At 32.6% G+C, this 18,114-nt stretch overlaps 1 protein-coding gene across 1 annotated transcript in view; it reads right to left on the bottom strand.

The window, feature by feature from the left end:
* The window catches only part of LOC139514135 (uncharacterized), a 30,057-nt gene that overhangs the window by 2,881 nt on the left and 9,062 nt on the right, over positions 1–18,114 (bottom strand). The window contains exon 4 of the mRNA XM_071302902.1: positions 12,528–12,822. Within this exon, the coding sequence (XP_071159003.1) occupies positions 12,528–12,822 (295 nt within the window). The remainder of the gene's footprint in view (positions 1–12,527; positions 12,823–18,114) is intronic.

An 18,114-nucleotide genomic window follows, 5' to 3' on the forward strand; every position in this document is an offset into this window, starting at 1 on the left:
AATCTAAACATCTAATTTAGTTTGAAATCAACTTTGTTTTTGGACCTTTGTAATGAAATATGGACTAACAAGCATGATAACAGGGCTTAAAATAAAAAAACAAAGATGCACAACTAGATTCAGCATACTATAGAGCTGCTACAATTCACTTTTTGATGAAATCAAACAGAGAGAATTTTAGATACTTTGAACCTGAATTTAAAAATGGGGTCAAATATCCATATAATACCAAAAAGTTAAACTACAAAAAAAAAAAAAAAAACTCTGAGTAAAATTCAAAACGGAAAGTCTATAGTTAAATGTAGTGAGTAATGCCGTGTAGCTCAATCAGCGCATGGCAATTTTTAATTGACAATTTCTACATTTACATGTGGTCATCTTAAAGTAAAATTGAGAATGGAAATGGGGAATGTGCCAAAGAGACAACAACCCGACCATAGAAAAAAAAACAACAGCAGAAGGTCACCAACAGGTCTTCAATGTAGCGAGAAATTCCCGCACCTGGAGGCGTCCTTCAACTAGCCCCTAAACAAATATATACTAGTTCAGTGATAATGAACGCCATACTAATTTCAAAATTGTACACAAGAAACTAAAATTAAAATAATACAAGACTAACAAAGGCCAGAGGCTCCTGACTTGGGACAGGCGCAAAAATGCGGCGGGGTTAAACATGTTTGTGAGATCTCAACCCTCCTCCTATACCTCTAGCAAATGTAGAAAAGTAAACGCATAGCAATACGCACATTAAAATTCAGTTCAAGAGAAGTCCGAGTCTGATGTCAGAAGATGTAACCAAAGAAAATAAACAAAATGACAATAATACATAAATAACAACAGACTACTAGCAGTTAACTGACATGCCAGCTCCAGACTTCAATTAAACTGACTGAAAGATTATGATTTCATCATATGAACATCAGGCACAATCCTTCCCGTTAGGGGTTTAGTATCATACCATCATAACATATATGAGAAGAACATAACCCGTGTCATGCCAACAACTGGTTTTTGAATAAATGTGTTTAGTTAAGATGCAAAGACCCTATAAGTGAATCAATATTAATGCCAAAATATGCAATCTTTAATGACCTGACAACAGTATCGTAACTATATCCCTTCTTAATAAGTCTATTCAAAGGTTTTGTTAGTTTTTGAGGTGAATACTGACACCTTTGTGCTTTATAAAGAATATTTCCATAAAAAATTCGATGTGAAATACCTGAACGTATAAGAAGTCTGCATGTTGAGCTATATTTACGAATGATGCCCTTATACCGATGATAAAATTTAGTAAATGTTTTGACTAGTTTGTGATATCGAAAACCCTGGTGTAATAATTTTTCAGTGATACATAAATTTCTCTCGTTAAAATCTAAAACATTGTTACATATACGAGCGATTCGTACAAGTTGAGATATATAAACACCGTAAGATGGTGACAAGGGAACGTCACCATCTAAAAATGGATAATAACGATAGGAAATGAAAAATCATCTCTTTTATCATAAATTTTAGTATTCAGCTTTCCGTTAGTGATATAGATATCAAGATCGAGGAAAGGGCAGTGGTCATTGATATTATTAGCTTTATTTAAAGTAAGTTCAACAGGATAAATTTCTTTAATATACATACTGAAGTCGTCATTATTGAGAGCCAAAATATCATCCAAATATCTAAAAGGCAAATTTTGATTGGATGCAGCAAGTTACGACTGAGACCAATGGCAATCATTACCTCATGTCACTGAAATTCTAGCTTATTCCGCCAAGGGTGAAGAGAAGGGGTCTCGATCGTAAACCTTGGCTAGCGAAGATGAAAAGTACCAAAACTCCAAAGAAAATTCAAAACGAAATGTCCCTTTTCAAATGGCAAAATCAAAAGCTCAAACACATCAAACAAATGGATAACAACTGTTACATTTCACTTGGTACAGGCATTTGTGTGTGAAAAAAATGGTGGATTAAACCTGGTTTTATAGCTAGCTAAACCTCTCACTTGTTTAACAGTCACATAAAATGCGATTATATATCACAAAGATATGTGAATAAATAAACAAGGATAATAGGGGAAAAGCAGTCAACATTATGTTATAATCTTAATCACTATAAAAACAAACAATTATGTAACAAAGAAACACAATAAGGCATCTAGACATAGCACATTAAAAAAACTGAAAGAAAAGAATACAAAAACTGACCACAGCACAACAAGACTATGACGGGATGTACAAGTACAGAGCCATGCCATATGTAACAAAGAAACACAACTAGAGGCTCTCGAGAGCCTGTGTCGCTCACCTGACTCTACTTGGGATTTTGAAATCATATAAAACAAGATAAAATCATAACAGATACTAAATATTGATTGAGGCAAAATTTTGTTTAATATTGCATTCCATTCTGTGGTTCTCTAAGAGATGACATTTGTACGTATTTCTTATAGTGTCCTATGTTATCTTGGATGATGGATTGGCTACAAAGTAACAACACTTGGTCAGCACCTCATAAGGAACAGTCATGCTATTTTTGGTTCCATTCCATTCAGTTGTTCTCTAAAAGAAGTCATTTGTATGTATTTCCCAAGGGATCCTATGTTAAACTAAGTCCCCAGCTGGTGGCAATCTTGAATGATGGATCAACTACAAAGTAACAACACTTGGTCAGCACTTCATAAGGGACATTCATGCTATATTTTGCTTCATTCCATTCAGTGGTTCTCTAAAAGAAGACATTTGTATGTATTTCCCGTAGGGTCCTATGTTAAACTAAGTCCCCCGCTGGTGGCCATCTTGGATGATGGATCGGCTACAAAGTAACAGCACTTGTTCAGCACCTCATAAGGAACATTCATGCCATGTTTGGTTCAATTCCATTCAATGGATCTCTTTAAAAATGTAAAACAATAATGACGACAAAACGGACGACGGACGCCAATTGATGAGAATAGCTCACCTGGCTCTTCGGACAAGGTGAGCTAAAAAGGCATATAAACAAAGCCCACAATTTAACACGAAAGACTACTAGAATAAAAGTAATACATGTAATTCAAGGGTAGAACCCCAAAAAATTTAAGAATAAAAAAAATTATCTGATTGATATTTGTTAAAAGATTTGTTATATTTTCAATTGAAGATTTCTTACTATTGCGCAAGGCTGATATTGCATAATACTGTGTCGTTGAACAATATTTGCATTTACATATCCTATTTAGTGTGCATCTCCTGCCCTATTAGTATTTGTTGCTTTATGTACAAATTCGAAATAATCAATGAAAATTTTGGTGAAAAAAAAGTGCAAAAATTATGAAACAAGGATGTGTCCATTGTACTCCCGTACGAAAAACATGACACGTACTCCGGCTGGACATTAGCCGTACTGAGAACCGTACTTATAATAATTATTTGGAATTTTCTTTGAATGTGTTATAATGGATAACCCGGCTGGACTTTCAGCGAAATTAGCCGTAAACCGGCTCGAAATATTTAAATTAGCAGGAGTCCGGTTCAGAAAGTCCAACTGGACTTTCATAAAAGTACGTCTGAAAAAATCCAACCGGCATTTCTGGAAAAAATATGGCCTCTATAAAGTTCAGCTGGACTTTACAAAGTCCGGCTGAACTTTAAGAAGTCCAGCTGAACTCATAAAAGTTCAGCTGGACTTCAAAAAGTTCTGTTTGACCTTTAAAGATGATCTTAGCAGGGGCTGATCCACAAAAAAGGGGGGGTTCCACCCCTGCAGAACCCTTCCTCTTGATTACTACTGCTTAGTTTTTCTTCAGATGGTGGATTCGTCTGTTATGATATGCATCCCTTGTTATAATCTGAAAATAAAAAAAATAAAACCAGATGGCATTATATACAATGTATATGCATATACTGCTTATTTCTTTTTCTTTTTTTTACTGTCTTACTGGCAAAATCAAGAAACGGGGAATTGTGAAGCTAAATGCTTACTCCTAAAAATGTGTGGTTATAATTATCATGATTTATATATATTAAGACTTCTGTCTAAATAAATCTAAAGTGCATAATATGCAGTAAAGCTTTGAAAATCACTGAAACTGAAATATTTTGCATAATTAAGTATTTAATGTAGTTTTTTTAATTCTTTTTACTCTTCAAAAATAAAAATTAAGCTATTTATAATGTTGTAATCATTTCATCAATATGTTGAAGAAAAAAGAGCATATCAGATTGTACTTACCAGAATATGCAATCCAAAATACATGCAAACAGCAATCTTCCTAAATTGAAATTGATGCCAGTCAGAAGGATCCATCTTCTCTAATATAATGTGAAAAGAACTTCTTCCAAACATTTTCTTAATACATCCAATTTAAATTTCTCATTTTGTTTAAGAAAGAAGACACATCTTCCTGTTTATTCCAAATTCAAATTTTGTTGTATTGCAATACATGAGGTTGTTTGAGGAGCTGTGCAAATTTTTCTTCTTATGACTTCTTGCATATGTCTTAATTTTGAATATGTGATATATTAAAAAAAAAGAAAATCGATTATTAATTTGTTCAATTATGAAATGTTTAATAAAAGTGATAGTTATTGCAGATATATGTATTTAGAAATGTGTTATCCTTCAAATGGCCTCATGATCAACCTCTGTGTAGATGCTACTTCCTGTGGCCTGTCCAGACTGCGGTTAATTGAAAACAGATGGCACTCTCTACAAGACTACTGCTATTAAATCACTGTTATGGCTCAAGTTTCTAATTGATATTAAAGAATGATGATAATTATTTATTTAATGCATTCATCATGTTCATCTTATTAAATATAAATATACTAGAAAATGTATAAAGTTAACCTATTAATAGATGTAATTTTGCTAGGGGTTTTATTTCATGAAAAAGTAAAAATGTTAAATAATTGTTGAAAACATATTTAACTGGGATATAATTCAATCAAAATTATATCACCTATATTAAATTTCAACTTTCCATTTACAGTCTATTTTAAATATTTTATAATGGAATTGAAAATTTTAGGGGAAAAGATCACATCTTATAGTTTGATCTTAAAGTATATATATTGTAAAAAAAATATGATATCATTATTATAACTTGCAAATTTTCATTTATAACTCTTTTCCATTTTGATAGAAATTGTTCCTTTCAAAGAACAGACAAACTTTTTATTTCTGTAAGGGAAGATTTGGCTGATGAAAATTTTCTAAGTCTTAATTCCTGCTCATAAATGACTGTAAAATTTTCTAAGACAAAAATCCTGCTGATCATTCTACAGAAAGAATAATTTCCCTCAAAAGTCCAGCCGTGTTTATTTTTTTGTCAGAATTACAAAAAGTGCGGTTGGACTTTTAAGAAAATACCGGCTGGCAAATAACCGAAGTATAAGAAAAAGTACGTGTACGGCTCATGTCAGACTGGACTTTTCAAAGTCAGACTGGAATACGTCTCAAGTCCAGCTGAAATCCAGTTGAACTCCTGTTGAAATTTTCGTACGGGCACGCATGCCCCACTTGCACTATCATTTTCTATGTTCAATAGGCTTGGAATTTTGGGTCAAATCTCTAATTTTGCATTAAAATTAGAAAATAATATCATAGGGAACATGTGTACTTAGTTTAAAGTTGATTGGACTTCAACTTCATCAAAAACTACCTGGACCAAAATTTAAACCTGAAGTGGGACAGACGCATTTTCTATGTTCAGTAGACAATGATATTGTAGTAAAAACTCTAATTTGGCATTAATACTAAAAAGATCATAACAAAGTGAACATGATTCAAGTTTCAAGTTGATTGGACTTAAACTTCATCAAAAACTACCTTGACCAAAAACTTTAACCTGAAGCTTTAAACAGACAAATTCCTTTTGAAAGAAAATTGAAATGTCGAAAAATCTAGAAGAAAAAAAATATCGTTCCCCAAAAAATTTGAAACACTCCCCATAAACTTTCTGAAACACCCCAATTTTATTTTTCGATTTTGAAGAATATTTTCTTTTCAGGAAGATTGTAAAATTTTAGAGAGTTCCATAAAGTTTAACACAAGTGATGGTCTAGCAACTATAAAATTAACAATTATTTTGGCCCTTTTTTCCACTACTTTTTAAACGTATGTGGCAATTACCCTCAAACTTAATCCAAACCTCCGAATTCCCTTTGTGGTATGAAACTTTCAGAGGGATCCATACACATTAACATAAGTTACTGTGTGTGAACTAAAACAAGAGGCTCTAAAGAGCCTGAATTGCTCACCTCTTATTGTTATACTCAAATCTTTCATCAATGATTATTTTTGCTTTTCAACATATATTTGTAACACTCCCAAACGTGTCCATAATGTTCAATATTATCCAAACGTGTCCGATTTCATAACCCCCTAACGTGTCCAATAATTGTTATTCGCCCAAACGTGTCCACTTTTAAACGCCAGAACTTCTCACATTTTTAAGCGCTGTATACATGTATGTCCTAAATGAAATCGATAACGTTTACGGCAATTCTATGATTGGGGACACACATTTATTAGCATTATTTAGTTTAATGCCGGTTTTTAATGATTATCATAATTCCAAATTTGATATGTAATTGTGAATTAACTTTTGACTGAAATTGCTTATTGTCCAGTTGCAAAGATTCTTTTATATTTATTCGAATATTGCACAGCTGGCTTTCAGCAGCATTGTTTTCACTTTTGTCAACAGCTTTGATATTTTACACGCTCTTCAAATCATAAACTAGTTATCTGTTTTTTTTTTAATAAATTCTAGGTTTAATTCCAGCATCACTCAATACACACGATCAAGAGACATAACGGCCAGTGCCAAATACTTCATGCATTATTTGAACATCATGTTAACAATAAATACTGAAGATAGGTTCTATTATCATACCGGGAATTTAGGATTGGGTCTAAATTTTTACAGTTATTCATGATTAACTCTAATTGTTGTTGAATTTTTAAAAAAAACAGATGCTCCGCAGGGCGCAGCTTTATACGACCGCAGAGGTTGAACCCTGAACGGTTGGGGCAAGTATGGACACAACATTCAAGCTGGATTCAGCTCTAAATTTGGATTGTGATTAAATAGTTGAGCAATTCACTATGCTGTTGAATATTAATCCTCTCAAAAAAATGTTTGAAGAAATTTTATTTTTATTTATGAAATCTGAAATGAGAAAAATTAACCCCCCCCCCCCAATTTTTTTTTCACATCCCCCTTTCCCTTATTCCAAAACTGATCTCATTTCAAATTTCTAATGGAGTTTGCAACAATAACTACTCATTTAAATACATCATAAAATATTAAAATGTAAAAAAAGTGCTTGTTATCACTGAATGGTAAAGATTATTTTAATTTATCAGTTGGTAGTAAAAGTGAATTTACATTGTATATTGTATAAAACAATGATTTAAGTTGTTTCAACTACTATTCTGGACAAAGAAAGATAACTCCAATTGAAAATTTCTTGCTATTGCGCAATTAGATATTTCTGGCTATTGCGCAAAACTGTGCAATTGAAAATACTTGCTATTGCACAATACTGTGCAATTGAAGATTTCTTGCTATTGCGCAATACTGTGCAATTGAAAATTTCTTGCTATTGCACAATACTGTGCAATTGAAGATTTCTTGCTATTACTGAATACTGTGCAATTGAACATTTCTTGCTACTGCACAATACTTAATATAATAATTTTTGATCCTGATTTGGACCAACTTGAAAACTGAGAATCTACATACACAGTTAGATTTGGCATATCAAAGAACCCCAATTATTAAATTTTTGATAAAATCAAACAAAGTTTAATTTTGGACCCTTTGGGTCCCTTATTCCTAAACTGTTGGGACCAAAACTCCCAAAATCAATCCCAACCTTCCTTTTGTGGTCATAAACCTTGTGTTTAAATTTCATTGATTTCTATTCACTTATACTAAAGTTATTGTGCGAAAACCAAGAATAATGCTTATTTGGGGCCTTTTTTGGCCCTTAAATCCTAAACTGTTGGAATAAAACTCCCAAAATTAATCCCAACCTTCCTTTGGTGGTCATAAACCTTTTGTCAAAATTTCATTGATTTCTATTTACTTATACTAAAGTTATAGTGCGAAAACCAAATGTCTTCGGACGACGACGACAACTACGACGACAACGACGACGCCAACGTGATACCAATATACGACAAAAAAATTTCAATTTTTGCGGTCGTATAATAAGAGCGAGTAAAGATTTTTATGACTTCAGTAAGAAACTATTTCAATCTCCATTATGTAATAGATATAATAATAATAAAGAAGATGTGGTATGATGACCAATGAGACATTACTCTCCACAAGAGGCCATTTTAAATAAAAATAATGCGGAAATCATAAAAAATTTTGCTATCTAAAATACAACTGATGGCACCATAAAAGAGTAAATTGCTTCAAAGGTTTTAATGCACAGAGAAAGGGACATTCACCTACATGAGGTACCTTATTTAATATCTACAACTTAACTGAGCATGGCTACTTACATTTACATCAAACATAGCCGAATGGACGCCCCCACTTTTACCCAGGTTATATATACTGCCGGTTTAAAATGACCTTAAGTGATTTATTTTAATTTTTTTATGAAAAAGTCAAATGAGTATACGTTAATGAAAAAGCAATAACAAAATAACCTACATAGTTATTATATGGACACGAATAATAGTTCCAGTAAAAGAAGAAGAAGAAAATGATACGGACTTGTTTGAGGGATTAGACATGTTTGGGCGATTATACATATGACAAGCGCTGGCGCACTTTTACAACTAAACATGTTTTGCAGTTCAGTGACATCGATATAGAGACATTTGGGGGAATCAGCCACGTTTGGGGGGAAGGACACGTTTCTGAGTGTTACATATTAATGTCAGAATGACTTAAAAATGCCATTTAATGTTCTTTGTATCAGCCATTTTTTCTTCCAAACCACCCAAAATGCAAAACTGGATTAGTACTTGTTTACTGCCCTTTTTAAGCTTCTTATTATTGTGGATTCATTATTATTCGTTGGATACAAATTTTCGTGGGTTTCGTGGGTACAGGTGAACCACGAATTCAAATGTTCAACGAATTGCAAATTTTCAATAGGCTCTGTGTATAGCTATAGAGACTGGCATAACAACGAAATCAAATATCAATGAATATGCAAGTTTTTAGCAATCCACGAAAATTGATACCCACGAAAATAAATGAATCCACAGTATTTAACAACATTTCCAATGGTCCTCCAATAATCATTCCAAACTTTCCTTTTGAAGGATGGTACCTTGAGGTAATATTCCATTGAAATCTATACTCTTTTACATCAATTATTGTCCTGAAACTAGAAAAATGCATGTTTTTTGTCTCTTCTTTGGCCCCTTATTCCTAAACAGCTAAGACAATACCCCCCCCCCTCCCCCCGAAAAAAAAAAAAAGAAAAAGAAAAAGAAGATTTGTTAGGAAGTCTTCATAACAGAGCTCCCATAATTCCTCATTCCCATAGTCATCTGACATTGGGCAAAGTCCAGTACAAATTGGTAAGGTCTAGTAAAATGAAATGCATATGTGACGCCTAGGAGATTGACCCTTTATATTATTCAAATCTTCTTGAAATGACTAACAGGAGTTAATATGGTTATCTAACTGTTTACAAGTTCTCAAAAAGGGATTTAGTTTATTGTCCCATACACGAATATATATGGTTTTAGGATGTGGGATCTAAACCGTTTACAAGTTTTCAAAAAGAAGGGGGTTGGGTTGACTCGCCCTATATTTCATTTGATTTGATTTATTGTCCCATACCTGAATATATGTAGTGATGGGGTGGTGATCTTGACTGTTTAAAAGTTTTCTATAAACGAAAATAATATTCGTGCTTGAATTCAGGTCTGAATTTGGATTGTAGGAATAGGTTTCTGACACAAAATAACTGTAGTCAAAGAACTTTGAATTTATATTCAATTATATGCTATTGTTCAAAACACCAAGCTGTTGCAAATTGACCATCCCCCCCCCCAATTTTTTTTTTATTACCCCCCCTTTTTTTTTTTTGCTTTTGTGCATACACTATGCTGTTTAGAAATGACCCCCCCCCCCCCAAAAAAAAAAAATTAAATATTTTACTCAACCCCATCCACCCTTTTTTTGGCCCAAAAAAATATTTAAAGAAATTTTCTTTTTAATTTTTTAAATCTTAAAAAAAAAAATTGTCACTCCCATTTCTTTTTTACCCCCCTCCCCCAAATTTGGGGTGAGAACTGCAACTGTTTACAAGATAAAGGCACATTTTTAAATTGAAGGGGGTGGGTTAACCCCCAGGGACTCACCCTATATTTTATTTGGTAAAAAATAAAATCCCATAGAGTTCTATAGTATGAATACACAAATGAAAGATTCATCGTTTCACTAGACATGTTAGTTTAACATGGATCCACTAAAAATGTTAGTCTAACATTTTATGTAACCCTAAGTAAATCTGACAAGCGGTCCGAGTTGTCTTCTTAGACGGTCCGAGTGGACTTGGTACATTTTGTATCAGACAAGTTGTACACATTTCTTAAAACATCCCATCAATGTCGATTTTCATTCATAAAACAACAACAACTTTTGCAAGTTCAGTGATAAATGGAATAATATATTACAAGAAAGCAATTTAAATGTACATACATCATGATTAACAAAACTTACTTTATAACACCAGAATACTTACAAGCTTACGTTTCATGTAAGTTAAAATTACCGCCAACTAAGACTACTATAATATATAACTTTATTTCCTCTATCATAGAGATTTGAGGTACATGAACAATATTCCTGCACCTTTTGCCTTTTGGGAAATGTAAACTACTTGTAATTAGAGGTTTTCGCCAATGAAATATTTCATATAATTGCTCTTGACATCGAAGCCCAAAGTATGGTGGCTGGTTAAGGCCATTTTGCGTTTTCGCCCTTTATATTCTATAGGGCGAAAACGCGAAATCGAAAATACAAACCTCAAGGTCGAAAATGCGAAACGCTATATACATGTTATTTTAACATATCATTTTAAATACAATTGGAGACAAGACTACAAAGTATGAGTCCATCAAATGATTGTCATATAAATTTCATATCTGTGATGCACTTAAAATATTTTCGTAAATTAGACAATTCCTTTACATTCTTTGTTGACTGAACAAATTTAAAAACAGATACATTTGTATAAAATGCCTTTTAATATACAATTATTAAAAAAAAAATATTTTGCCTTTTCACTTTTCCAACTTCGTGTTTTTCGCATTTTCCACCTCGCCTTTTCACGTTTTCAACTTCACGTTTTTTTACTTCGTGTTTTCGTTTTTGAGTTTTCACGTTTTTGCCCTATAGAATATGAAGGGCGAAAACACGAAAACGAGAAATAGCCTTAATCGGCCACCATACAAAAATACATGGGATAATAAACTACATACAGATTTCTATTGAGCACTACTTCCTATGTGCAGCTAAAAAAAAATTTGAGCAGTTTGACGATTATTTAAGGTTTTTCTAATAATAATTTTTGTATTCCAGAATTGAAAGTATGAAAAAAGTGCCCAATTAGTTGTTAATAACATAATAAACCAGCTAGATAACAACAATAGCACTTTTTACACCATTCAGTAGGAAGAACACAAATCTAGGGTGGTAGCATAAGGCAGCTTAACTGCCTAAAAACAATCCCAACCTTAAAAGCAAGTCAGAACATGTATATATATGTCATTTAATCTGCACGGCTTGGTAAACTGCTCAACCCAAACGACTTAGGATGTGCAGATGAAATGATATAAACTGATTTGATAGGTCAATATCTTTTTTAACGCCATCAATTTACATGAAGGTTTTGAAAAATATTCAGACAAAATTTAATCTTCTGCTCTTGGGAAAGTTTTCTTGTAGGATAAAGAACAACAAGACATTTCACTTTAAAATCTGTAACTTCCCCTGCCAGGTATTTGGATTTTTTGCATGAAATAAAAACAAAAAATGATCTTAATTTGAGGAATGGAACCTTGTACTTGAAAGTCTTACACATCCATACACTTTAATTAAAGTTATTGTGACAGTCTGTGAACCAATTTATTTCCCATGAACCAGTAAAACTTACCTTTTTTGGACCAATTATAAAAAGAAAATATCCAACCACTAATATCCAAACCATTTTTTATTGGTGTAGAAACTAATGCTTAAATTTCATAGATATCCATGAACTTAAACTCAAGTTATTGCTTTTGAACCAAAATGTGTTGAGACGCAGAAGCAGACAACACCATAACACCTTCAAGGTCATATTAAAACAACTGCCATATTCCTAACTTGGTACAGGCATTTCAAAACGAGAAAGATGGGTCAACCTACATTTGTTATTAAAGAGTGTTGTACCAATATTGTGCTGAAATTTAAAATTAATTGTTAATTTTAAGTTTGCAGTTGTATTACAACAAAGATGGTTTGCACTGTCAAATACTTCCAAAGTATAATACTTATTTAGTCAGCTTAATAAAACAATTGTTTACCTCTAACATTCCAGGGTACTGTATCATTTTGAACACTTTTCAATCTTTTCACTTCTTTTGTCATTTCTGTATGATTATTTTGAAGGACTTCATTAGATCTTTTCATATCAGAATGAGCTTTTTGCAGATCATCATGGGATCTTTTTAAACTATCAAGTGACTCTCTCAGTTCCCTGATTTCATCATTAGAACGTTTGATATCCATCATGATTTCTTTGTTTGTCTGGTCCAGTGTTTTGGTTCTTAGTTGATCACACTCCTCCTTCATATGCTGTCCTCCTAATCTTTCTATGGCCTAATTATCAATTAGAACAATCTTAATTTGTGTGTTTATCAAATTAACATATACACTGATAGATATATCATCACAAACGAAACCTGATTACTTTGCATTGCCAACAATTTCATATGATTGTAATAAATAATAAAGACGACTTCAGTATGTATAATAAAGAAATTTATCCTGTTGAACTAACTTTAAATAAAGCTAATACTAACAATGACCACTGTCCTTTCGTCAATCTTGATATCTATATTATAAACAGGAAGCTTTATACAAAAATTTATGATAAAAGAGATGATTTTTCATTATCTATCATTAATAATCCATTTTTAGATGGTGACGTTCCCTTGTTACCATCTTATGGTGTTTATATATTTCAACTTGTATGATACAGTCATGTATGTAACAACATATATTACATTTTAGGGAGAGAAATTTATGTATTACTGAAAAATTATTACACCAGGGTTTTCGATATCACAAACTAGTCAAAACATTTACTTAATTTTATTATCGGTACAAGGACATCATTTGTAAATATAACTCAACATGCAGACATCTTATATGGTCAGGTATTTCACATCCAATCTTTTATGGTAATATTCTTTACAAAGCACAAAAATGTCAGATTAACTTCAAAAGCTAAAAAAACCTTTCAACAGATTTATTAAGAAGGGATTTATAGTTACGATACTGTTGTGAGGTCATTAAAGATGGTATATTTGGCTTTGATATTGATTCACTTATTGGGTCTTTGCATCGGAATTAAACACATTTATCCTAAAACCAGTTGTTGGCATGACACGGGTTATGTTCTTCTCATTTATTTTATGATGGTATAATACTAAACCCGTCATGGGAGGTATTGTGCTTAATATTCATATGATGAAGACTTAATCTTTCAATCAGTATAATTGAGGTCTGGAGCTGGCTTGTCTGCAACTGCTAGTTAAGTCCTTTGTTAATGTATGTATTATTGTCATTTTGTTTAGTTTCTTTTGTTACCTTTTCTGACATCAGACTCAGACTTCACTTAAACTGAGTTTTACTGTGCATTTTGTTGTGTGTTTGATTTTCTACATTGGCTAAAGGTATAGGGGAGGGTTGAGATCTCAAAAAACATGTTTAACCTGCCATATTTTTGCGCCTGTCCCAAGTCAGGAGCCTCTGGCCTTTGTTAGTCTTGTATGATTTTAAATTTTAGTTTCTTGTGTATAACTCGGAGTTTAGTATGACGTCCATTATCACTGTACGGGAGTTTCTCGCTACATTGAAGACCCATTGGTGGCCTTCGGCTGTTGTCTGTTCTGTGGTCGGGTTGTTGTCGCTTTGACACATTCCCTATTTCCTTTCTCATTTTTATCATAGACTGTGCCACTCACCTTGGTCTATTGCATATTTAATAAAGGACAGTAAAGTTGACAAGAATAGAATTCATGACAAAAATCTCTGTTTTGTTAATATTGTTTTACTAATCAATGAGTGATTAGTTTCTCTTTATCTTCTTTTGTCATGTAAGTTTTTGCTCAAAACACATCTTCTTTTGTATCGTATATTTCCACCTTTAGAGTAGATCCTGTCTTGGTGATCATTTTTCATTTTGCTCATTCTAGTTTTTTTCCTTTATAATTTTTAAAGTAAAAGGCAAAAAACACCAAAAAAAGGTCATCACAGGGCAAACACTTCAGGGATGAGTTTCCTCCAAATTGTCTCAATAGTAAATCTTGTCTTGCTAATCATTTTTGCTTAAGTTTCCTGTTTTCAATTATATTTTTTGAAAGATAGAAGGTAAAACGCAAAAAAATGTTAAAATTGTGATCAAAGGGCAATAACTCTTATACATTTGTAATATTGAATCTATATACTGTTACAGGTTACAAGAGCGCAATTATTCGTAATGCATTTTCCATAGGGTACCACTAGTGTTCCGTATTTTTTTCTCAAAGACTACGCAAACTAGCGAAAAACGGGTGGCAGTTCCTGTTACTAGAAATACCAGTGTTGCATTACAACCAAAAAAAAATATAGGGTCATGCGGCTCAAATTGCCTTAAAATGCAGTTGAAAAAAATCGTCTACTTTTTTCGCTTAATGAAAAAGGCATATTTTTAATGGCTCCGACGTGCAGAAATTGAAGATATTTTCTATACTTCGTAAAATGTGAATATGATTTTCGGCAATTTTTAAACCTAATTGGATAAGCTTTCGATTAAATGTAATTCCAATCCTGTATCAACCAATCAGAAGCCGTATAGGATTCTATTCTGAGTACCATCTTGGGGTAAAAAACTCTCCAGTTAAATGTAAACAAATAATTGCGCTCTTGTAACCTACACCACTGTCCCAGGTAAGGTGAGGGTTGGGATCCCCTTAACATGTTTAACCCAGCCACATTATATATTATGTATGTGCTTCTTCCAAGTCAAGAGCCCGTAATTTTTAGTGTTGTCCTTTGTTGCTGTTTTACAAATTTTGTTCTTTCATTTTTTTATTCATTTATTAGGCCATTAGTTTTTTCATTTGAATTAATATTGTTTTGCATTTGTGATTTCATGGCCTTTTATAGCTGACTTAGCGGTATGGGCTTTGTTGAAGGTCATACGGTGTCCTGTAGCTATTAAATTCTGAGCTATTTTAAGTCTCTTGTGGTAAGTTGTCTCATTTGCAATAATGATATTATACTGGCTAGAATAACATCAGTACCTTTATAATCATCTTATACACTAAATATAGTTGACCAGATACTTAAAGAACTTAAACAGACAAAAACACAAATGAGTTCAAGGTCAGATGATACCTGCCAGACAGACATGTACACCTTATAATTATTTCATACACCAGATAGAGTCCTATTGCTTATAGTAATTGAAAAACAGACCAAAACACCAAAACTTAACATTGACCAATGAACAATGAAAATGAGGTAAAGTTCAGATGAAACCTGACATACTGACATGTAACCATTATACAGTTATTCCATGCATCACATAGAGTTTTCCTACTGCTTATAGAGAAATGGACCTAATCATGCAACTTTAACCTTGATCACTGTTCCATGAAATGAGGTCAAGGTCAGGTGAATCCTGTCTGATGGACATACAGACATTGCAATTTAATAACCCATATACCAAGTACATTAATTCTATTACTCATTATAAGTGATGGGGAATAAACTAATAAACAATGGTTTGTTATAATTAAAAGTTTTAAAATTTTAAAACTGTTTCAAGCCAATTCCTGATAAAAAAAAAAATAAGTGAACTAATCAAAATTGTTGATTAATTACAGATGATAATAGGAAATTTATTTTAGTAAATTATAGGCCTTACTTGAATACCATTTAATAATGATTTATATATTCATATTTATATTCATATTTCATTTTTTTTTAAAAAGATCTTGTTAATCCATTAATCGTTATAAATCTTACAGACATAATTTGCAGAATCCCCCAAGGGTGACTGGGGTATAGAAATATGGTCACTTGGTCTTCTCCCGACCGACAGTAAAACGCTTGCCGAAGTGGGGCGTCCTTTTGGCTGTGCGGGCTGTATCAAGTTTGTAGTCACGTCCGGTCAGAAGGGGGACGTTAAATCCGATGCCTCGCGTAAGGAGAATGCCACGCTCTTTGCACATTAAGAACCCTTGCAACAACTCTTTGAGGGGTCCGTAGGTGGCCTGTTGCAAGGCCAAAATTCTGTCCCTATCCAATATACCCTCATTTTCCAGTGGCAGTCAAATTTTCCTGACCATCATCCCAGATGGCCTCTATTGTATCAACCTACATATTGTATTTATTGTGAACTTGTTCTCGTCCTGAATATGCATGAAATATTTGCCACTGGACATTAAGCAACCAACAATCAATCAATCAATAATTTGCAGAATCACTTTATGTAACGTAGATCAAAAGAAATAGGCAATAAATAAATCTATCATCCTTATATAAGTCAAGCATCTAATATATACATTTGTGTATTCAATTATAAGGTCAAATATTTGTATATTGAATTGTATATTGATGGGTATGTATAATTATGTAAGACAGAGGTTGAAAGGTAATGTGGTCAATTTGATTGACAGTTTAGGAGATGGGGCATTGTAATTAAAGGTCTACCTTGTCTCTGATTGTTTGTTGAAAATCACAGTTGTCAATCATACTAGTACTGTATCAATACCCAATTACCTAATCAAAATGTTTTTTAAAAAAGCCTGCACATCAACACACCTTTATGACATACATTCTTAAATGAATTGCTCTAAAAATATACCCATTTTGTCAGTTTATACAATGTTATATGTGTATTATGTGCACATACATGGAACTATAGGGAACTATATTTCAGTGTGAATACATTTAGTAATAGTAGCTAACCTGTCATGTTGTTAGGGAGGCCAGTGCCTAAGTAAAGATGTAGAACAAGTTTTAATCTTTCCAAAAACCCATAACTCAGAAATATATAATATTAAATTTATAAAAAATAAATGTCAATAGATATAAACCATATACCAAAATTTCCCACTTACTGTCTGACATGTCGAAGACGGAGGGACAGACGGACAGACAAAGGTATACCATACATGTAATACCCCCAGTAAAGGGGCATAAAAAATTAACTTCTACTTAGTTTTTATACCAATGAGAAATTATAGGTGGCTCTGTTTCCACAAAATGGAGGCTTAAGGATGTTTGCTTGTCATGTTTTGGAATTTTTGGCAGATTTTCAAAATCTTCTGGTTTTATCCATTTAATTGCCTTAAAAAAATTTGCCCATGAACCCCTATTTTTCTTTTTATAAATCTTTTACATGTATAATTATAAGCCATTTGAAAAAGTCTTATAAAATCTAATTTATTTTTTAATAGTGTTTGGGAACTTTAACTGGTCAATGATAAAGCTGTAAAAAATCAAGAGAGGACATTTTCCCGCCAAAATTCTGATGGCTTATATCTCGAAAAACAAGCACATTGACCCCTATGTTTTTCTTGTTTTTTTTATTCCTCAATTAATCCCCTATCAATATACTAGTTTTATGGAAAGTTATTTATTTTGAAACTGAGCAGCAAACATCCTTAAAGTTTGAAGTGAGTTCTTTATATTTAAACACATTTATGCCATGCCGCTATACATTACATTATTACATATCACATTGCAGACTGTTGTTAGTGATGATAAAAACAAATTCTTAATAGCAAAATGTTTATCAATTCAGGAAAATACTCAGCTGAACAAAATTCAAACCTGTTTTCTCAAAATTTAATTATCTTCAAGTTTGATTAGCGTTTGTTGTAGACAGATTGATAA

The sequence above is a fragment of the Mytilus edulis genome, chromosome 3 (assembly GCF_963676685.1).
Source record: "Mytilus edulis chromosome 3, xbMytEdul2.2, whole genome shotgun sequence".
NCBI classification, from domain to species: domain Eukaryota; kingdom Metazoa; phylum Mollusca; class Bivalvia; order Mytilida; family Mytilidae; genus Mytilus; species Mytilus edulis.